Source organism: Exophiala spinifera (assembly GCF_000836115.1).
Source record: "Exophiala spinifera strain CBS 89968 unplaced genomic scaffold supercont1.8, whole genome shotgun sequence".
Classification (NCBI taxonomy): Eukaryota; Fungi; Ascomycota; class Eurotiomycetes; order Chaetothyriales; family Herpotrichiellaceae; genus Exophiala; species Exophiala spinifera.
The window spans coordinates 2,649,177-2,670,934 of NW_015622520.1; the positions used below are offsets into that span (position 1 = coordinate 2,649,177).

The 21,758-nt window shown below is 51.1% G+C and overlaps 8 protein-coding genes across 8 annotated transcripts; 5 read left to right on the forward strand and 3 right to left on the reverse strand.

Moving 5' to 3' along the window:
- Positions 1 to 382: 382 nt before the first annotated feature.
- Positions 383 to 1,528, reverse strand: PV08_11025 (uncharacterized protein; the record flags this gene model as incomplete). The annotated part of the gene is made up of 1 exon (XM_016385337.1): positions 383 to 1,528. The coding sequence occupies one exon, from the start codon at positions 1,526 to 1,528 to the stop codon at positions 383 to 385; it is 1,146 nt and encodes a 381-aa protein (XP_016231939.1).
- Positions 1,529 to 4,284: 2,756 nt separating this feature from the next.
- PV08_11026 (uncharacterized protein) lies at positions 4,285 to 5,151 on the forward strand (the record flags this gene model as incomplete). Its single annotated transcript, XM_016385338.1, has 1 exon — positions 4,285 to 5,151. One exon carries the CDS (start codon positions 4,285 to 4,287, stop codon positions 5,149 to 5,151), a length of 867 nt encoding a protein of 288 aa, XP_016231940.1.
- A 498-nt stretch (positions 5,152 to 5,649) lies between these two features.
- On the forward strand, positions 5,650 to 6,680 carry PV08_11027 (uncharacterized protein; the record flags this gene model as incomplete). The annotated part of the gene is made up of 2 exons (XM_016385339.1): positions 5,650 to 6,045; positions 6,099 to 6,680. 2 exons carry the CDS (start codon positions 5,650 to 5,652, stop codon positions 6,678 to 6,680), a joined length of 978 nt encoding a protein of 325 aa, XP_016231941.1.
- A 386-nt stretch (positions 6,681 to 7,066) lies between these two features.
- PV08_11028 (uncharacterized protein) lies at positions 7,067 to 8,364 on the forward strand (the record flags this gene model as incomplete). Its single annotated transcript, XM_016385340.1, has 3 exons — positions 7,067 to 7,535; positions 7,587 to 7,645; positions 7,693 to 8,364. 3 exons carry the CDS (start codon positions 7,067 to 7,069, stop codon positions 8,362 to 8,364), a joined length of 1,200 nt encoding a protein of 399 aa, XP_016231942.1.
- Positions 8,365 to 8,749: 385 nt separating this feature from the next.
- PV08_11029 (uncharacterized protein) lies at positions 8,750 to 11,026 on the forward strand (the record flags this gene model as incomplete). Its single annotated transcript, XM_016385341.1, has 1 exon — positions 8,750 to 11,026. The coding sequence occupies one exon, from the start codon at positions 8,750 to 8,752 to the stop codon at positions 11,024 to 11,026; it is 2,277 nt and encodes a 758-aa protein (XP_016231943.1).
- Positions 11,027 to 13,448: 2,422 nt separating this feature from the next.
- PV08_11030 (uncharacterized protein) lies at positions 13,449 to 13,877 on the reverse strand (the record flags this gene model as incomplete). Its single annotated transcript, XM_016385342.1, has 1 exon — positions 13,449 to 13,877. The coding sequence occupies one exon, from the start codon at positions 13,875 to 13,877 to the stop codon at positions 13,449 to 13,451; it is 429 nt and encodes a 142-aa protein (XP_016231944.1).
- Positions 13,878 to 14,298: 421 nt separating this feature from the next.
- Positions 14,299 to 17,516, reverse strand: PV08_11031 (uncharacterized protein; the record flags this gene model as incomplete). Its single annotated transcript, XM_016385343.1, has 4 exons — positions 14,299 to 14,471; positions 14,568 to 14,628; positions 14,681 to 17,149; positions 17,208 to 17,516. The coding sequence occupies 4 exons, from the start codon at positions 17,514 to 17,516 to the stop codon at positions 14,299 to 14,301; spliced, it is 3,012 nt and encodes a 1,003-aa protein (XP_016231945.1).
- A 1,336-nt stretch (positions 17,517 to 18,852) lies between these two features.
- On the forward strand, positions 18,853 to 21,084 carry PV08_11032 (uncharacterized protein; the record flags this gene model as incomplete). Its single annotated transcript, XM_016385344.1, has 2 exons — positions 18,853 to 19,523; positions 19,584 to 21,084. The coding sequence occupies 2 exons, from the start codon at positions 18,853 to 18,855 to the stop codon at positions 21,082 to 21,084; spliced, it is 2,172 nt and encodes a 723-aa protein (XP_016231946.1).
- Between the last annotated feature and the right edge of the window lie 674 nt (positions 21,085 to 21,758).

Here is a 21,758-nt window from a genome sequence, read left to right on the forward strand (position 1 = left end):
CGAGTCAATTGCCTTATTGCAGACATCCACCACCGGGGATACACGGTCCCGAGATACATAGAGTCGAGGGCCATCCCGTTCTAGGTTTCTCCGGTGGACGATTCGGGGTGTTGATACATCACCCCGATGTCTCAAAGTTAGGTTTCTAGGTTATCCACAGGAGCCAACACTGCCAGCTTGGCGCTGGATGACTAGGCCTGCTGGACTTCGATAGGCAGAAGAGAATGGGACAGACCGTGAGCCAGGAGCATGACAGTTCCGCACAGCTCCTAACTACTCGATCATGAGGTAGTATGTTTATCTCGTGCTCACCTGCGGAATTGAGTGAGCCCATCGACTCAAGTGGGACATGGATTATTGGCATCCATCATTCAAAAAGACACTACAACTGCGCAAAGAAAGCATCCAGAGCATCCCCGATGCTCTCAGCCCCTTTCGTCCACCCTAGAAGCGGACCGGTCAAGAAGACATCATGGGGCGCGTACGGAAGCACCCAATGGGTGACCTTGTTCCCAGGTACGCGCCTAAACCTCTCGACGAATTCGAAATTGGTGTCGAGGATGACTTCAGCACCTCCTGACTGCACGAAGAGCGGCGTCTGGGTCGCAAACGGATGCAGGCTCGGGGATAGATAAGGTCCATCAAGAAGCAGGGGGGGAGGCGCAAAGACCCGGTAGCCCCAGGCGGTCATGCGTCCGTCAAAATAGTCGGTCTTTTGGTTCCGGTGGCCGTCGACCGCCTGCGAGTCGGCTTCGAACGTGGTATCGACCGAGGGTGAAAACAATAGGCACGCCTTGGGGGTAACGTGGCCTAGCTCTACGAGGTAGCGTACGAGGCCGATAGCCAGAGTGCCACCCGAAGAGTCCCCTCCCACCACAATGCGGTGCGGAGCAATGTGTAACTCGTTGACGAGATACAGGTACGATGTCAGGGCATCCTGGAACGGCCCTGGCCACGGCGCCGGGTCATTTTTGTCGCCCGAGAGTCTGTATTGCACCCATAACGAACGTCCCCCGGGGCCCAAGTGCGCATTCAGAAGATCCGCCCCAAACTTACTGTCATCCGGACGACCCGTCATCCACATGAAGGATCCGCCGTGAAAGTACAACGCCACGATGCCCTGGGACCCTCCCTCGTCGACAGTGCCAGGCGGCTCAGGATACCAAACCGCACCGATTCTCTGTGGTTTCACCAAATTGTGGGATAGCGGGCCCTGGTATAATTCCGCCGAGGCCGGCTCCATGACCACCCATCGTCGGCCGAGCTTGCCAGGCTCCAAGCTTATCGACTGCATCCAGCCTATGTCGGTGATAACACCAAACACCGCCCTCATGACCCAGGTTCGGAGGGCCTGACCGCGGGTCCAGTGTGTATTTGGACGCCGAGAACTCGGAATGTAGAAGAAGACGAGGAAGACTGATCCTAGGAGGATTCTGGTTACACTGAACAAGACCCAGATGATGCTTCCTGGCTTGGTGGTACGCCAACCTCTCGGAATAGCATCTTCCTCAGCAATCTGGCGTGCCATGCTTATTTCGGGGTTCGAGGACCCTCTCGATTCTGATCATCGATGCCCGTGACCTTAAGACGAGTCTCTGGATGCCGTGTCTGGCCAGCAGGAATTGTGTGGAAGTTATACTCGTATTGCGTATTCACAACTGGTGACCTTCGGCGCTCTCTCGTTGGTGTGCGGATCTTCTGCAACAGGCGTAGTAGGTAAAGAATCTGCCCAAACCCTACAGACAAGACCTGCGAGATTCCGAGGGACTCTCGACAGGGTTTATAAAGCAATATCTGAGTTAGCAGCCGACCGGACTTAGACTGCCCCCGCGAACCGGAATGAGTCTAGGGCAGCATCTCCAGATTCCTAAACCGGAGCGATACGCGAGCCCTGCCAGATAAGGTTGCTCTGACGCAAGCACGGTGGGCATTAATAAATCTCTCCTCTACTACCTACAATGCCTGTTGTCGTAAACACCAGTGGTGGGGAGCTTCCGCCAACCCATACATAAGTAATTCTCGTCCTGGCTTCCGGAATGACATCAACCTCAGGTACAATGGGCTGCGCGAATGAGTACGCGAGCGCAGACAGTTTCTGTGATTGTGTTGTGATTGTCTCTACACCGCTAATCGGTACAAATGAGGCCTGAACAGAAATTAAGTTAGGCGCGCCTAACCTGTGCCGAAAATAGGCGGTTGTCGAATGAGAATGCGTGCGTAACACCAACACTCAAGTGCGTAATACCCGCTACCTACGTGACAGGAAGGCTATAGCCACCGCTCTTAGGCTTGGTTGCGGCCGAGAAGCGTGCGATATGGCCATACTGCCGTGAACGCGACAATTAAAGCTTCGGTCCTCAACGCGTACCATGTTTCTGCTGCCTAGAACCACTTTGCTTCACTCACTGAAGAGCCCCCCAACGCCAGCGACCAATGAGGCCTCCAGGTGCCAGAGCTTGAATATTCAAGGATTATGTTTTTGAAAGAGTCAAATCCTTCCAACAATTCCTCGTGGCTACCCGTGTCACCTGATCCACCGCGGATAGATGGCGTAAGGGGATTTCACCAGACATGAGGCAGTTTACTTGGACTAGCCGTGAATCCTAGAGGCGATACCCTGACACTAAGGACCCCTGCATAGGGCGAGGTGTTCCCAGCGAACATGGCTTCTCCGCGTGAATGACCTAGCTGACGGAGTAACCTGACGACTTCTCGAGAAAAATCCCATCTCTGGGATTTCCCTCGACCTCAACGTCAATCACCCAGCGTGTGATTGGCCTTGAGGTTAGAGTTTTGCTCCTCGAAAAACATTATTTTTTTGCTGGCAGCACAAGGGCTTATATGATTGATATCGGGTCTTCAAGTGACAGAGCATGTAAGACCAGAATGGGCTACTAGATCGCCTATGCCTCGGAGGACATGGCAGTCGAAGTGAATCTGAAGTGGCTTTTACGGATCTGCCCGCGATACACGAGAGTCAAATGCAGCTATTCTCTCCCCTATTGCGTTTGATACAGTGTAAGTGTGACTTCATATCAGAATTGATTGACTCTCAAGGGCCGAACGACTTTTGCCTGAACCCATGTTTGGTTGAATTGTACCCTTTACCGCACCATTGGGCTCGGGTCCTTGCTGATGGCACCGTCCGACGCGAACGGGCCTCCCCTTTTCTAATATACTCAAGGTGAAAGTCAGGACAAAGATTCCGCATGGCAGACGAACCTCAGGAGGGATCACAATCCATCAAATTCGCCTCGGCGATGCTCCCAATTGCTCCATCAGCTTTGAGTTGTATACAGACAAGATCATCCTTGTCAAAGAACACTCGACGCCGATATCAGTTGCACAAGCATCAACATGTCAAACTCACGCTTTTTGTCGTCTTACATCTGAGCAGCTGCTGCTTGAGCCTGCAAAACAGTAGAGGAGCTGTGCTCTACAACTCGACTCGGAGTTCCTGTGCCTCCGATGGCACCATCAGCCCGTAACTGCTTCTCGATAGCACCCTCCTTGTCGAGTAGACCACCTCCAGAGAGCAATGTTATCCATACTCAAATCGGGGCCAGTGGCATCAAGCCATGGGCCGTGACCCTGAAATTGGTCTCAGGTAAGAGTAAAGAGATTCTGCAACCTGAGCATAAAATCGACTCTGATGAGATTCACGCCTCAAAACGCCATTTGATATATACTTACTCGCAGGTATGTCCGTCGGACGAGTTAGCTATCCTCTGCAAGCCGGGAGATCACTTGCGAAGCCGTTTAACCAATAGCCAATGTCCTCTGTATCCTCCTACAGATCCACCCCTAGCACTGCAGGGAAAAGAGGTGATGTTCTGCGGGACGAGTCGGCCGAGTCACTCCCTTGTTCATGGACTGATTCTGCTCCGAGCACGAACAACACATGAGTGAACAGATTCACCACAGCATATTTTCTATGGCACGCGACATGATCGAGAGGGGTCTCGGCTTTCTCTTTCGGCCATCACGGCCTAATCCGATGGTAATGGTGCAAATCGGAGCATCATTTGTCCACTTCTTGACATTGAAATGATTCTTTGTGTAACTCGACCGAGAAGATCGAGGTATTGGCTCTTTTTCGACCGTCCATCGGTCGAGAGCTAATGGCAATACTCCAAAATCGGAGCGTCATTCGCCCGTTTCTTGGCGTCCTCAGAATGCCTTCCTCACTCAACTTATAACCGTCGAGCTTGACATAATAGGTAGGGGAAGAGTGTACGATGTAACTAACCATCTAGAACCAATCCTTTAGCTCGCCAGGTTGTTATGGCTTCGAAAGTTTGGCTCATCACCGGCTGCTCGTCCCCTCAGGGGTTCGGCACAGCCCTTGCAGAAGAACTTCTCACTCGGGGTCAAAAAGTGATTGCGACTGGACGTAACCGCTCGTCACCTGTGCTAGGCGCTCTGAAGGAGAAAGGGGCCTCTGTGCTTGCCCTCGATGTGACATCTCCTTTCCACCAAATTCGAGACACTATAGAGGAAGCAAACAAAATCTACGGTGGCATTGGTTTCTTGATCAACAACGCGGGTTTCAACCAGACTGGAACGATTGAAGAGATGAATCTGGACAAAATAGAAGCTCAATTCCAGACCAATGTTTTCGGCGTGATCAAGGTCATAAAAAGCGTCCTGCCTCAAATGCGAGAACGAAGATCGGGTTGTATTGTCAACATAAGCAGCACTGTCGCATGGCAAGGGGGCCCGACGATGGGCGCATACATGGGGAGCAAAGCGGCGTTGAGTCAACTGAGCGAGGCCTTGGCCGCTGAGGTTGCTGAGCTTGGTATCAAAGTGTGCTGCATAGAGCCAGGCGCATATCGGAGCGGCTTGCTGCAGGCAGACAAAATCGAGAAATCCAAACAAGGCGAGATCAGAATCAGAGACTATGATGCTACAGCGAGTCGGCAATTGGAGAATATCATTAGCATGGTCGACGGAAATCAGCCTGGAGATCCCGCCAAAGGTGCAAGAGTTATTGTGGATGTCCTGCTGGACAAGTGGAACAAGGGTATTCCCCTCCGACTGGTTATCGGAAAGGATGGTCACGATGCTGTCAAGGCGAAACTGGACCAGGTCTCAGCAAACCTGAAGGACTGGGAGGGAGTAGCCACGGCAACTGATTTTGGACCGTGATTTATACACCTTGTCGTACACAGCTTGAAGAAGTCTGGACTTTCTCCGAGATCGCGGAATGAATTCAGAATAATCGAAGGACACGTCAAGCAGTCCAGATGCTGATGCCAGAATGTTACAAGGTCTTGGATAAGAAGTAATGCAGGCGCAACGGCTCCCTGCATATTCACCTGCTGCACCTGCTACGGCTGCGAGCCTGCGAATTTGCGGGTGACTGCAACTCTGCCTCTCGTTTGCTCTCACTGCTTGCTGGTCTCTCACTCACTATTGTGATACGTTGTCACTCTCGCCGTCGGATCAAGCTCGACATCTTTCTCTTTGCTTTTTGGATTGAAGCTGCGGCAATTGCAGTTGGCTCATTTGTTACTGACCAACATCTTACATTGTTGTCCCCTCCAATTTCTCAGGGAGACTGTATTTTCTTTGAAAACCGGCCTGATCTTCAGACTCCCTTCCTCCCTTCCTGTCTTCGGCACGGAATGTGTCATTAATTTTCCAATGACATCCACACCAGCATCGTCCAACCAGATCAATGCAATGACGGTTGAGAACGTCTTTCCCACCCCTCCCACAGGACAACCGGATGCTGGCACTCTCTTTCGACTCAAGAGAACGCTTTCCCCTCCACCAAAGAGACTCCTACCCCGAGAACGCGCCCAATCAACTCCACCGGAAACGACTCGCTCAAATCAGTTCGGAATCTTGACGAAAGGTACAGATGGTCAATGGCCGGATATGGCAAGTCTCGAAAGCTCGTGGCAGAGGTTGCACCTCTCGAAGAAGAAAAGTCAGTATTTCGAAGGCGCATTTGCCTATCGTGAGCCCAACAACACCGCAAAAGAGCGTATACTCAAGGACTCGGTGGTTCTAGCCGAAATCAGGCTGAACTACTCTGTAGGTTTTCTCATATGCAGTGCTGTCTATCGGAACCCGCTGACACTGTGCAGCTAGACTCGGAGAAAGAATTCTTGATAGACCTCTCATTTAGGCTTTCCGAGATCTACCAGCGCCCAGAGTCTTGCATAATGGTTCTGATGACGACTGATGTCTCCATGCTGCTCGGAGGAAACTCAGAGCCGGCATACCATCTCATGATCACTGCTCTTCCTTCCGAGATTGCGGCCACCAAGAACAAAAGAAGCACTCGTCTCCTTCAAGACTTCATACTCGATACCTTGCAAATTCCACAGGGTCGAGGAGTTGTGCAATTCCAGGCAGTCACAGAGGAGAATCTGGCCACCAATGGGATGACTGCGCTACAAGAAATCGAACAACTTGAAAGGCAGCCACCCGAGGAAGATGGTCGTTTCACAGCGGTCAGTAGACAAAGCAGAAGAAGCAAGAAGTCGACTGGTCCAGCTCTCACAGAAAGAATCAAGTCTAGCATTCCCTCCTTGAGGTCTACCACTCCTTCGCGGCAGCAATACAATACAGTCCACCTAGGAGAGTCGAAGTCGACGGAAGCTAGCGGTCTAGGAAGAAAACGCGTGAAAAGGAGGCAGAGCATTCTTGCTTTTTTCAAGAGATGAGTATTCGATAAAGATAATCATCGTCACTACATCGCATTGATCGAGAACATCCATGCAAGCTGGGAGGCATAGTCGGCCTAACTACATGAGGCCAGTTTGGTATAGGGATTCATGTTACAAGATTTTGGTATACGGTAGAATGAGCTATGAAAGTACAACGGTCTCCCAGTACAAGACAATGAAAACACCTCACTGCTAAAATACTGCTGCCTTCCATGACCCGTTGTTACTTCACTCCGCCTTCACTAAGGAGTCTGCCTTCCCTGTCTGCAACAAACATCACATATCATGGTTTCAATTTGCTAGGTACCAGTCTCTCAATCTCTTAGTTTCGTATCCTCTGAACACATTGATCGACTCATACTATCTCATCCTGAAAACGCAATATGACAGACAACGGCGTTGCGAAAGCCTGCGCAGTCCTTGGATTGGCCCCAAACGCGACATTCGATGACCTCGACCAGCGGTATCTCCAGTTGACTTCATACTGGAGCTCACAAAAAGTCAACAAATCCAAAGAGATAGCAAAGAGACAGCAGGAAGAGATTGATGAAGCGTACCGGCTGCTGCTCCCGCATTTCATCAAGACTCTCGAGGATGATCCAAGCCTGGCCAAGGACGAGTACACCATGAAGCAAGTGATCAACGGTCAGGACCGCATCCAATATCCCAGCACGAACGACGATGACCTCTGGGTCCCCCCTTCACGTGCGAAATCACCAGAAACAGACATGGACACGGACATGGAAAACTCAAGCGATAGTGGCGATAGTGGTTTGGGCTGCTCGCCTAGATTCAATATTCAGGAGGTTGGCTGTGACATTCTTGACGCTCCAGATCGAGCAGTCATTGTTCGTAGGTCAATATGCCCGAACAGGCGAATCCATGAGCTGACGTTTCCCACAGACGCGGTTAATTGTCAGGGTATATGGGGCTATGGAGTAGCAGCTCATCTGAAAAGAGCGGTAGGGAATTACCTTGAGAACTAAATGCATCCTGACATATTGTCCAGTTGCCACAAGCCTACAACGTATACCGCTCCCACTGCAGCCAAGTTGAGAAGCCCTATGACATCCTCGGAACATGCCTCTTGATCCCCCCGCAGGAAGAAGATTATTCTCCGAACGTTCAAAAGAATCAAGATGATTCGAAACCAGCAAGACCCGTGAAATCGAAGGGTGCCATATCAGGAAAACGTTTATGGGTTGCATGTCTCTTCACAAGTGTTGGATACGGGAAAGCATTCATGGCCGCGAACAATCCAGGAAAAGATCCACCCGAGCGCATCCTAAAGAATACTGGTTATGCGTTGGAAGACCTCCGAGCGCAACTAGAGGCACAAGGCCTTCCAGATTCCGATGAGCAAATAAGTGAGGAATGTCCGGATGATGAGAAGCCTGGAGAAATCTGGAGTGTCAAATTCAACAGCGGAGCATTTGGGGTGGTTTGGGAAGAGACGCTTCAAATTCTTGAGAGTGAGTTTGAGGGATACGTGAAACCTTGGTTTGTGGTAGAAAAGGGCTCCGAAGGCAAAGCTAGGTACAAGGAAGATGCGACCGATGTCGAAGACGTCGATGCCGACTCGAGTGGCGTGCGCGGCCGTCCCAAAATCCGATTGACATTGAAGAGGGGTTGTGGAAACATTCAGCCATCTGACGACGAAGAGATGAGCGAGGCAGACTGAAACATGTCTTAACAGAGGACATTGATTGAATAGCTGGGCAATTGTAAGAGTCAAGACGTGGACAGTTGCTGTAGAGTCCGACGGCGAGGAAATGTTCGTGTCGTGCTGTACACTTCAATGTCAATGGAATCGCATCACACGGAGTATCCCTGGATCACTCTGCATTGCAATGATCGAAAGCTCAGGCAGAATCAGAGTCAGAGTCAGAGTGATCGAGGCTGTCGACACTTTTGAATTATTACCCTAAGCCACAATAGGACTAGACTGTTTCATCTTGGCGTATATTGATTTTTTTCGAGGGTCGTACATGGACGGAGTACATACTACTTCCTCGCTGAGTAGATTCACGACTCGCGCTTCAGTTGGACAGAGAGATTACTTGGTCATGAGTGAACCAGCTTCGGATGAACGCCCGCAGAAGCGCCCGAGGCTTGAAGCCGACCAAGACGCAGGTCTGAGCCAGGAAGATCTGCATACAGTCTCGGAATCGAAATTGTCGGACACTCTTCTCGCGGATGAAATTGCGAAAGAGCTTCAGGTGGGTATCACTACCTATGTTGAGTCTTCTAAAAGTGTTTTTCGGGGCGTTTTGAAGAAAAGATATACCGACTTTCTCGTCAACGAAATCCTCCCGGACGGAACAGTCTTGCATCTCCAGAATACGGCGGCGAGGCCCGATCGTGCTTCTAATGGTTCATCTACGGCACAAGGCAATTCAGACAAGTCTATTCAAGAACCGGTGAAAAGTGAGACTGTCTTAGAACCGGCTGTGAAACCGGTCGAGCGAGAAAGCCAAAGTAACGAAGCCGTCAAGAATGAGGTTCAGGAGACAAAGCAAGAGGTTTCTGAAGATGACCGCGCCAAACTCGTCAATTACTTCAACGAGGAAGTTGTTGTTGAGTTGATATCTCTTTACGACTCCATTGTACAGTCGCCCAACAAGAAGCCCAAGGAACATCCCACAGTACGCACCGAGTTCACGACCGATAGGTCAGTACGGTCACAGATCCATCAGGACATCCGACGCATATTCAATAGGAAGATCGACTCCTCAACTGATAAGGACGGTATTCTGGTCCTCACCGCCGCGGCGATTAACAATAACGGTCGAGATGGGCGCCAAGCACACCAGAAGAAGGATGGTCGCCCAGGGAAGCTAGGTTGGCTGGATCGAGGAGGCGAATACGTTCATTTCACGCTCTACAAAGAGAACAAGGATACGCTCGAGGTCATATCGTTCATGACAAAGCAGCTCAAGACGACGAACAAGACTTTTCAATTTGCAGGCACCAAAGACCGACGAGCCGTGACAGTACAACGCGTCAGTGCGTATCGTGTCGATGCGGACCGCCTCGCATCACTCAACAGATGTTTGCGATACTCTGCCGTCGGTGACTTCAAATATCAGAAGCAGGGTCTGGAACTTGGTGACCTCAGTGGGAATGAATTCGTGATTACCTTGCGCGACTGCGGCGTCATCGATTCGGAGACTGATTCTGTGGAAGAAAAGGCATCCCTTGCGCAGGCGCACCTGTCAGGTGCCCTGCAGCAGCTCCGAGAAAAAGGGTTTCTCAACTACTACGGGCTTCAGAGATTCGGTACGTTTGCTCAGAGAACGGATGTGGTCGGTGTCAAGATCCTGCAAGGAGATTTCAAGGGGGCATGTGAGGCTATTCTCGATTTCTCGCCTACAGCTTTGCAGGATTCTCAGTCCTTGCCCACGGGGGTGATGGTCGGTCAAGACGATCGCGCGCGAGCCGTTGGGATCGACTTATGGCAGAAAACCGGCAGGGTAGGGGCTGCACTCGATAGCATTCCCCGCAAGTTCTCTGCAGAGATTGCGCTCATCAGACACCTGGGCAGGAATTCCAAGGACTACATGGGTGCACTGCTGTCGATCCAGCGAAACCTGCGATTGATGTACGTCCACGCGTATCAGTCGTTGATCTGGAACTTGGCCGTGGGTGAGCGCTGGAAATTGTTCGGTGGCGCCGTGGTTGAAGGCGACCTTGTCCTCGTGCATGAACATACCGAGAAGGAAGTCCAGAAAGAGCCTGAACAGGCTGTCGACGCAGATGGTGAAGTCATTATTCAACCATCCGGCGAGGACAGGGCATCCGATCCGAACGACGTGTTTGAGCGTGCCAAAGCACTCACTGCAGAAGAGGCGGCCAGTGGGAGCTATACCATCTTTGATGTCGTGCTTCCCCTGCCGGGCTTCGATGTGGTGTATCCGGCGAATGCGAGCGGTGAGTGGTACAAGACGTTCATGGCGAGCGAGGCAGGTGGAGGCCTTGATCCACACAACATGCGTCGCAAGCAGAGAGATTTCAGTCTGAGTGGTAGCTATCGGAAGATTGTGGCTCGGATCGGCGAGGACTTTGATGTGAAGGTTCACCAGTATGCCGATGATGATGCACAGTTCGTTGAAACGGATATGGATCGATTGAAGAGCAGACAGGCCCAGGGTGAAAAGAATGGCTCTGCGGGGGGTGGGCCGAAAGACAAAAGTGACGACGCAAACAGCGATGGTCGACCGTCGAAAGTTGCGGCAGTGCTCAAGTTTCAGCTTGGCTCAAGTCAGTATGCGACTGTTGCACTGCGAGAGTTGTCAAAGGGCGGTGTCCAAGCATACAAGGCAGAGTTTACCGGTGGGAGGTGAGGAATGACTCTGGGTTAGGTCGTTGCCATAGTGCCAGGATTGAAGAGGCAAGATTTTATTGAACCTGTATGGAGTTCAGCATTCCTGAGCATTGTGCTGTGTGACGCCCGGATTTTGTGAAGCCTCGCAAGACTGACTTCCTCCATGTACACAGCAACATCAGACAGACATCTCGGTCAGGCAGGCCTACATACCATAGTTCTGTCTGTTCCCAGCCCTGGCGGTTTGCTGTGGGCATTTTAGACGCCGTAGCGATTGTAGGCCCCATCGAATCCGAGAGGGCTGAGCCAGGGCTCCACTGACCAAACATCCTCAACAGTCGTCGTTTTGCAGAAGAGTACCTAAATTACTCGAGAACGAAAAACCTAGTTGCCATACACGATTTGATCCCAGAGGGTGAGCGAAGGCCGCTTTAGCCTGAGCGTTGACTGAGCCTTTTGGCTGGGCCTTGTGAGCAGCCGCTGAGTATGTAGCTCAATGGTGTATGAGGGAGCGACAATCTAGCTTCCCCAGGGCCAGATTAGGCCCCCCTGCAATCGGCTAAACCTACCTCTCAGCCAGGCCATCTGTTTCAGATACGCCTCTACTGAGCATGGCCGACCTCTGCCTGTACGCTGCTGCCTGATACGTAGAAATGGTTTTTTTTTTTCGGACAGCTCGAAATGACTCGTCTCATCTTTCCGGCGTCACGGTGAGGGCCACGTTCTTCCGGAAATCTCCCCTTCGGTTTCTGGCCTCCCTTGCCAACTTCAGTTGCACAATGGCTTTATCTGGCTTTATCTGCCTGTGTAGAAGGAAAACAATACTGTTGAGGAACTTGTTGGTTTAATGTGGACTGACAGGAACACATTCTAAGCTCGTAGAAATTGTGGCCTGGTGAATGTGACACTTGCCTTTAGGCTTAAAGTCTTCAGGAGAATTGTGCCATGCGACAAATGAGGCTGTGCTTCGCCTTCACCTGCATCTCACAAGTACATGTCAATTGCTGTGTCCGCAGTTTTAGCCTCATATTTTCACATTCACAATCAGTTCCAGCAAATGGTCACGGAAGTACGGTCAAGGTGTTGGGCGCAAGTTGTTGCACGTCAACGACGTCTGTCACCAGTCTTTCAGACAATATAGATCAATCTGCTATCTTTGCGAAGCAGTCTGCGTTCTCTCTCGCCAGACGTTCAAGCTCATGAGAGCGGTACGGAGGACAATACTGCGGAATGTTTAAATTTTCCCATGGTGGCAGTCCTGTGTCTAGGATGAGTATTCTAATAAAGTAGGGCTTGGACTCCATCTAGGCTCAAACTCAGATATGCTGCAGCGCCACCCCAAAATTCTTAGCATATATCCCTGATGAGTATGGGAATTCATTGCTGATGACCTAATGCAGAGATACAATATTTTTGCACGATGGGTAGCATTGTCTTTCAAGTGCATTGAGCAGATCCTACAAACACTTGCCGAGCATCAGGCATTTACACTCCTTTCATGCCTGCTCTTTATACTAGGTGCATGCCTTGCAAAATTCTAGAAGGAACAAGCAAAGCTCATGCAAAATGTACTTCCCTTCCGTAAGTGACTGCCTGCTGCCAAACATGAAGAGGGGAAGGTCCTCGTTGGATCACACACAAGAAGCTACATGTGTAAAGTCTGCTGGAGTGCTCTAGACAATTGTACATGGAGTATCATCACAACACTCACCCTGAGCTGGCGGTGGTCGCAACAGGCCGGGTTGCATTAAGTGCCCGTCTACCACGTCAAGATTGCTGCCGCCGTTGCTTTCGATAAATTTGATGTCTTACGAGATTCGAGTCGAACCTCCTGAAACTGGATTAAAAGGTCGCTGGTGGCGCGACACGAGCGCGATAATTTCTATCCCCTGCAGGGTTTGTCCCGTAGACTGGGGCAATTGTGCATGGCGGTCCTTTCAAGCAGCTCAATATCGCTGACAGATGTTGTTCGCGACGTATGTCTTTGGGCTTGCTGCAGTCCTTGGACACCGTGGAATGGAGGCTAGTCTTCTTGCAAGAGGTCCTCTTTGAAACAGCATGGAGTGGGCGTTTGTTGGTCTGGTCGATAATCTTTTCCCTCCCTTCTTGATGCGGTGGACAGTTTGAAACGTCTATAATTCTTGCATCGAAACCGAAATCTTGAACGGACCGCATATCGTCAAAGGGGCATATGTGACTAGGATTCGCAGGATTGATGTTCGCCGAGTTGTCTTGCTCTCTGGGCTGGCATACTATAGGTACTTAGCAATTAAATCCATGCTGTGTCCAGATACTACTGACAGATTCCTCGGCGGCGACACTGGCCGCAAGGTATATCCAAATCGCAGTTGATGTTTGCACGATGGCATGCAAGCAGGCGTGGCTAAGCCTGTTAGGGATATCAAAGCCTAGAGCGCGACTCTCAAAAGGGGTAAGACTTGTCATGAGACTGAAATCGCGTGGGATGATCGTTTAGCTTTAACAATGCTTGAGCTCTGATCATCATCACTCCCTGCTTCAGATTCCAGTGAGTAGGCCTCTGAGAATGTAGGACTCGAAGGCATTGCAGCCGGAGACATCTCTACTTTAGATTTGTACTCATCAAGAGCCTCTTTCCTCGAATTTGATTTTGTTCCATTGATGGCACCATCGGTCTCGCACAATCTTGCTGTAGGTGTTCTGTTGTTGCCCGGCTTCTCTATGAGAGGACTCCGGTCGAACAAAGTGGAAGAGTAAGACCTAGGTTTCCGTTCAAAACCAAGTTTAGCGGCTCGCTTTACGATTGCCAGTTTCTTGATCTTGGTATGTGGGTGGTGTTGCAGCGACCGAGAGGTGCGGTCCCTGGCCCAGTCTGCAGTAAGATCTATCATGTTGTGCATCCTCGGATATTCAGACAACGCTGAATTTGCGAGACTGCCGCTGCGAACGCGGGTGGAGGATTGGCGCGTTGTCGCTGCGTATCTGATGTCGTTGTTAGTAGTACAGCAAGAGGGACATCCAATATCAAAACCTTACCCGTAGATTAGGTAGTCAGGTGAAGGAGCCAGATTAGGCTCCCTCCACTCGGCTCAGGGGAAACTCAGTGAGTGGCTCAGCCACTTTCGCTCGCGGAGTGGGTTTATCCCTTAGAAAGCATACCGGGGTAAGTATAAGGCACAAGGACCCAGAATAAAGATGCCGGCTACCTAGATTACTCGAGAAAAAGAAACACAACTGTCACATACGGTTTGATGCTAGATGGTGAGCGAAGGCCGCTTTTAGCTGTGCATTTTCTTTTACCTGAAGCTTTTACTAAGCCTCCAAATGAGCATCTGGCTGAGCATCTGGCTGAGCATCATTGAGCGTTGCCTGAGCGTTGCCTGAGCGTTGCCTGAGCGTTGCCTGAGCGTTGCCTGAGCGTTGCCTGAGCGTTGCCTGAGCGTTAACCGGTGTCTCTACAATAAGGATAAGAAAAGTCGTACAGCCTGGTGTGACTGATTGGTGGTCTCTTGCAAAAAGGAATCAACTGAAGGGTCGATGCTTCTGTCAAGGAACAGAGATTCTGTCAGAGTGTCACGCACAATCTTCAATATGAATTTTCTTCCATCCGTCCGCTGCTTTTACGTACTCGAACGTTGGGAACTGTCCATGTTTTAGATGTTTCAATTTCATGGGAGGAGGTCAAAGGGCTTACGTAGTGACTGTTTTTCTTCATCGTGACGACTTGTGGTATACTTTTCAGTGTGACTACCCTCAGCTGGAAGCTCGTGTTGTCTTTGATCTTGCTAGCCTCTTGCATAAACGCTGCTAGACAAGGCGTCTTCACACCGTTCACCTCTGTTATGAACGTAGTGGGAAGTAACCCATATTGCTCTGCGGGAGAACCTGGCCAGCAAGCGCTGACATAAACCTGGGAATGGAGTTTACGAACTTGCTGCCTGACTGCGTGATGGGGCTTTTGTAAAACGGTGCCGCAGAATGCAACGGTATGTGTGGTCTCCACTTCATCCGCGGGTATGGTGAGCACTCTGAATAGCTTTTCCTTACCTTCCCGTACGACCAGGGCTTCGAGCCATTTATTGTCGTGTACTATATCCAGGTCGTGTGGTCGTGTTATTATCCGATCGTTCAAAGTTAGGATAATGTCTCCTTCCCTGAGCGATTGCCCGTCAGTGGGGCGATCCTCTGTGCTGGCCCCTACCTTAAAGACCCTGAAGAGTTGATGTCGCAACGGACTGACTTCAGAAACTTTCGTGATCCATTCCTCGGAGACGCTTGCAGTTCGGCATTCATTCATTGAAAGTGCCACTGTCTCTATGTCGAGAATTCGGGGCTTAGGAATGCTCCCAGCCATAATCTGATCAAGCATGGGGGTGATCATGCTCGTAGCTAGGCCGAAATTATACTCATTGTTCTTATCTCCCATGTAGTTCAGCCACAATGATTGCACCACGCCATCAGTATCGATAATGACTCCAAATGGACAATTGGATGCCCCAGTCGTGCTGACATAGATGCCTTGGACGTTCGTGGCACGATACCTTGGCCCGGAAACGTTCTTGGGGATCCAGAGATTTGCAAGCTCTGAAACCGTGGTTTTGGAAAATGTAAGGTCGTCTTGATTAAACCCAACGAAGATAGCGTCACTTCCTTGCTTGATCATCTCAGTCGATAGTTTTGCTGCCTTGACCGGCGCTTGCACCAGTTTCGGATCGTATCGGACCACGGTGTAGTTCCTAATCGGATCGACAAAGTAGACTTCGCCCTCTACTTGAACCGAGTCTGCCACAATTATCGTAGTCCCGCAGAGGCTGTGCGGCACGATTGCCCTAGATACGATCACAAAGCCTTGATCTATCACGAGGCCAAATCCACTCCTTCGACTGTGAGGGAACCCATCAATATCGATTGGCATTGAGCATGAGACTTTGACGAATGACCTGATGATATCTCCGGCAGGGGCAGACAAGCCGTCGATCTGGACAAAGTTTGCGGATCTGGCTACCGGTGCGAGGGCTGGTGGTAACTTGCCAATGAGATTGAAGTCCCAAATGCCCGTTTTGTCATTACGAATGGCCAGTGTCAAGTCCGGATCCCACTCTTGATCAACCTGGATGCTGTCTGTCCTTTGGGTGTCAAGATCGCGCAGAGAGCGGTAGGAGATGATAATTCGTGACCTTTCCGGGATTTCTTTCATAACCTCGATAAATACTTCCAAATCTGGCGTACGTTTGTGATCTACTGTATCGATGATCGATCCAGTGAGGTTGGAGATCCCTCCAAATGACCCCTTAGCTTCAGAGACATACAGCCCCTTACAGGGAATACAACATAGTCGCGCGTGTTGGTAGGAAAGACTATGAAAGACCCCTCCAGCAACAGCCACAAATCGATCTGGGGTAATTTTAGTCAGGTCTTGCACCATTAGGGTAACCTGATGGTCCTCTCCCCCGCGCTGCAATAGCAGGTTTACCGTACTGCCCACGCTTGAGTCGAGGATAGCGTCAAGGGTGACGAAAGATGTCAACAGCTGCTCGTTAACCTTCAGCAGTAGATCACCCACCTGAACTTTACCATCCGCTGGACCTTCTGGCAACACAGTTTCTGCCACAAGTATACTATTTTCATGGGGAAATTTTGTACGAACGATAGATTCCCATTCGGATGTGAGACCTAGTCTTCTGCAATGATCGAATGCCTTCCATGTCCACTGCGTCTGGATGGTTCCTCGGGTTATAGGTTTTCCTTGTTGTAAACAGTCCAGGGTTCGAAGAGGTCGATCTAAAGGCAAGAAAAAGTCCGTGGTAGCCTTATCCGTCCGACCACCCGCTTGAAGAGCAATAGCATGCCCGTTGTTGTCGATCACAGGGCTCCCGGAGCTACCCCCGGTAGTTGCTGCCGCTGCTTGAATGTAATGTGTATTAAAGTCGTTATAACCGAATCCATAATCCGGCGCATTGCGGTCTAATCGGCTAATAAAACCAGAGTGAATACTGAGTTTCTCGCCAGCGTCGTTCCCGATGATCCTGATTTCGACTCCAACACGCGCCGACACCGGATTCAACTGCAGTGCTTTGAGCCTCATGTATTTGATAGCCCGAGGGTCGAATTGTAGAAAACCAAAATCATGAACAGGATCACGATAGATAGGATGGACGTCGCACTGCAGGACCAGTTTACTGACTGTCGTTGCACGTGAAAGCTGTGAGTAAGGAGCTTACCTCCTCGTGATTGACAAAAACACAATATCCCGTGAAAGGACCTGGGCCCACAACATGCCGGTTGGTCAAAATATATCCCTTCTCTGCATCGACCACGAAGCCTGTGGCCTGACTGGACGTCGACGAATAGGTATCGAACGGCCGGGGGCGCGAAAAGTGTATGGAAACGACGCTCTTGGTTACGGTCTCTACTGTAGCTTGCCACTTTCCAGGGTCCCCAGGGCTTGGATTCAACACGGAGAGTGCTTTCTCGTCACTCTCCATCTGACTGACATGGTATCTTGGAGGTTCTTCGGCGCTGGAATCCATTGTGCTGCAGTAGAAAGTGTCGCGAGAATTAAAGGCAAGAGGTAGAAGCAAGGAGCTATACGGACTGTGGGTGTTGAAGACTGAATCCAGAATTTGATGGTCTGTATTTACCTGGAACGAGAATGGACAGCCGCAGCGCCAAGTAGCACCCGTATGTAAATCTCACCGCCTCTTAGCAGTGTGCTGATTCTGTTTGAAGCAGGTGCTAACGCCTCTCGTGTCTCCACACAATCCGGCTTAAGCGACTTCACACTTTCTCTCGTGGTCTCCCAGCTTGATTTTAGCGTGCCGGAGCCGTCGGGCTGCCAGGCCGTATTGTTGAGGCTCTGAATGGCATATTGAAGCCAATGAGGTCTTGAGGAAAGGTGAGGCGGCCTGCTGACGCTAAGGAGCTTCCTTCGAGATAAGTACCCTGGTACTCTTGTCTTGTAAGTACGACAAAGGCAATGAAGGACCGATGCATGAACTAGGCGGGGTGGGTGTGGGAGCATTTCCTTTTCGTTCTCGCATTTCTCAGCTGAGGCTGAATCAAGCCTCACAATGTTCAGTTCCATGTTATTAAGCTTTGCCAAGCTTGTGCTTATCAGCCCAGACCGCGTCGCCTACATCCGGCGGCGACTAGCCAGGAGGAGACTTCCAACGACCTCGCCCGCCTCGCGAGGTTGTCGTCGTCCCAGGCTGTAATTCCAAGGCGCAGGAATCGATTCCAGAATCGACACCAGCAGACGCAATTGACAGACGGGTCATCTTCCTGGAACAGAGCTTGGATCGAGGCTTCAGCTTTTGACAAGGCAATGGCAGATACGCAGAACTTGCCCCCACCCTCGTTACGAGCAGCTGCATACGCATCCTGTACGCGGGATGGGTTTTCCGACCTGGCCCAAGCCCGAAAGAGGCAGCACCCTTGTAGCAGCTACTGGGATGACAATCTTGGACAGTCGAGGGCGCTGGAAGTGGAAGTGTCTTTTGCGCCAGCCACAACCAAATCGAAGAAGTTCTGATGCCCAGAGCCGCCATCGACCGCAAGCTGAGTCGAAGAGAGGTCGGGGTTCGCCAATGATTTCACGAGTTCCCCCTCCTTCACACCACATCGCTTTCAATGGTCGTCTTGGTGCATACTGCAGGACTTCATCTTTTGCATGGCTACTTTTCAGCTTCTGGCCGGCAAACATGTCCGTCACGAGCCCGCCGCAGTCGAGAAGCATGGCTGCTGCATCGGTCTCTCGCAGCTCCAGAATAAAACACTGCACTTGCCCTCGTCCTCCGTAACCCATCAACCTCTGCCTTGGGCTTCTTATGTTGCTATCGAAGGGTTCTACATCGGACACCCAGCAAAATGGAATCTACCCTGGAATCTCCGTCAAGACTTCCTCTTCTACCAGAGAAGAGTCCCACAACTCCCGCAACATCCAATGATACGGATAGCCTTCTGCGCTCTCCAATCTCGCCGAAAGCACAAAAGGCCTTCATGAAAGGGGCTATGACTTCGTTGGTCTGGGGTGCGTGTGCTCCGTGCATTCCAATTATGATTGTGACCTGCATGCTCTTGAAACCCATTCTCAGCCATCGGATCAAGGATAGCCTCGTCTTTGTGCCGACGAGTGACCAGGCGACGACGGGCAACGAAGCACTAGACGCTCTCAAGGGTATCCAAAGTTTCCAGAGCTCTGGCGGTAGCAAGGCGTATTATCTGCATCACAACGAATGGACCAACCCGGCAGTACTGCACATGATCGCTTCCTGGTCGGCAAAGATTCTACCTTTCGTGACCGGAACCTCGATGGCCCTGGTAGCTTTCTTCGCCGGCCACCATTTTATCTGGACGACCCAGAACAATTCGAAGAAACTGCCGAGCCCGCATCAAGTATCGATCCTAATCGGACTGCTGAATGGAGGTGGCACTCAACCACTCATCGACACTATCAAGTATCGAATGCACCATGACGAGCACCTTGTGCAACCCCTTCCGATTGCATTTTGGAGCCTATCATTCATTGTTGTGATGACGTGAGTTGGCCCAAGAAGTTTTGCTTGCTGGTATCCTTTCTTCTGACCTTTATACTCTAGCTTCGCGATTGGTGCGATCGACAGCTGGTTCGGCGCCACAACCACCGCCCTGAACATTGCACTTGTTACTCCCAGTGCCAATACTTCACACTCCTTTGGGAGAAGTCTAATCTCTGACTGCATTTCGGAATCATGGCAGCAACATAGCTGTCCTTCCAATGCTCAGGCGACATGTGCGTATCCGTGCAGCATCTCGACCTGGAATGCTTCTTCGGGTCAAGAGCGGGAAGGCGTGAAAAACGCCCAACAAGCGGCGCAAACTCTGATGTTTCGTTCTAAAAATACAACAGTGTTGAATACCACACTCAATGGGGCCAGTTATTTCTTCCTGGGCGATGTCGATGGCAATGCGAAGCTTGACTTCAGCGCGACAGCCGTTGCCGTTTCGACTCAGTGTCAAATGGTGACTCCAAACTGCACTGTGCGGCCCGACCTTGGGCCCGGCTTTACCTGCGGCTCGTACAACGCACCGTCGTTTTCATATTCGGGAGCAGTTGGTTTTGCTCCCAGCGCCGTGACCTCCCCTTCCGACATGGCAATGGTGGGTATTCAGTTCTTCAACGACACAGAGTGGAATCAACCAGTCGGCTTCGGGGACAATACCACGGACCTGTTTGCCGTGAAAAACCCAATCTACTTCCTGACCTGGTCAAAGGGCTTTCCACCGATGAACACACACGCATCAGATGGGTTCTCTGCCATGCGCAATGGCCGTTATTACCAATATGACGACACGGGCGACGCAGTGTACATTCTGGACTGCTCAACCTCGATCTACGACGCCGAGTATTACTGGGTCAACGGGACTGTGGCTTCCATTGAGATCAAAGCGCTCAAATCCGGGTACTACGGTGCAGCCTTGAGCGCTCCATTTTCCACGTACACGGCACTCGCTCACCTCTCGCTTCAAGACGCTGCGGCTTTGGCGGCGTATCAAACAGATCCACAGAACTTGACCGCTTTGTACTCCAGCTATTTCTCCCGTGCCGCTATTGGCTTGACCTCTGGCTTCTCTGTCGCAGTGGCGAATGAACGCGAGTCAAATAGGACTAACAGCTACCTTGCAACGCGCGTTCCGTTGGTGCCGTTGTACACCCTGATCGCCCTCAAGGCAGTGTATGCCGCGTTTGCTCTGGGCCTGGCCCTGCTAGCAGTCTTCCTGGCGAATCCATCCCAGTCTCAGGAGGCCAAAGAACGTCTCACGATCCACGGTCTCGCGGCCGGGTTCTTCGAGCCGAAAAAACAGCACGAACGAGCCGTCAGGAACGTCCAGGACCTGTTCGAGGAGCACCGAGACCCGGAACCCAGCGATGACACCAAGCGCATCGGCATGGTGCGGACGCAGCAGGGCGGTTGGCAGTGGGTGACGCTTGCACGGAAAACCGCCGACACCTTCGGGATTCCAGAGATGGTGAACATTGCAGCAGATGAGGCTGCGGGTCGACAAGACGGCATTGGGAGGATGGCTCAGGGATTGAGACTAGTTAATGAGATCATCTAGGTAATTACTGACACCACACTTTCTGAGTCTTTGGCTCTGGGCGTTCATTGGTTTTGGGGGAGAGACACGAGTCGTGTTTTATGGAGCAGAAAACTGCCAACTGCCCTCGTTCTTACGGAGCTCCCGCCCCTTGTCTGATGGGACTGCTACCTCGTCTACTGGATCTGTTGCCTCGTTCGGCCGGCAAATGGAGGGCAGGGTGATGAATATACAGAATACCCGAGCACCTGATTCGGGCTGAAACCGATCGTCAGGCGGTGGTCGACACCGGACAGTGATCCGAGTTTCGTTTCTTTTGGCGGGCACGACCAGCTGGGTGGAAAATTGGCGTGAAAGTTGAACCTCGACTTGACCTTACTACTGTCATCTGAACAATGATCTCACCTGGTTGGTCGGTCAATAGAACACCAGGCACGTCGCTCGGATGGTCATATTTGATTCTCCTTGCACGGAGGCAGCAGAAACTGGTTGGCTTGGATTCCTTGTTGTGCGGTTGTCTACAGTACCTACTTACTGGTCGGTAATGCGGTCTTCGGAGTCCACATCATATTTACGGACGGGCGGTCGGGTGGACGAATTCGTGAGAAATAAGGGGGCAAGTAAGCTGAATCAGGTTTACCTACTTCTCAGGCAGTTAGTTCAGCGACATACCCTTGCCTTGCTAGATGAAGCGT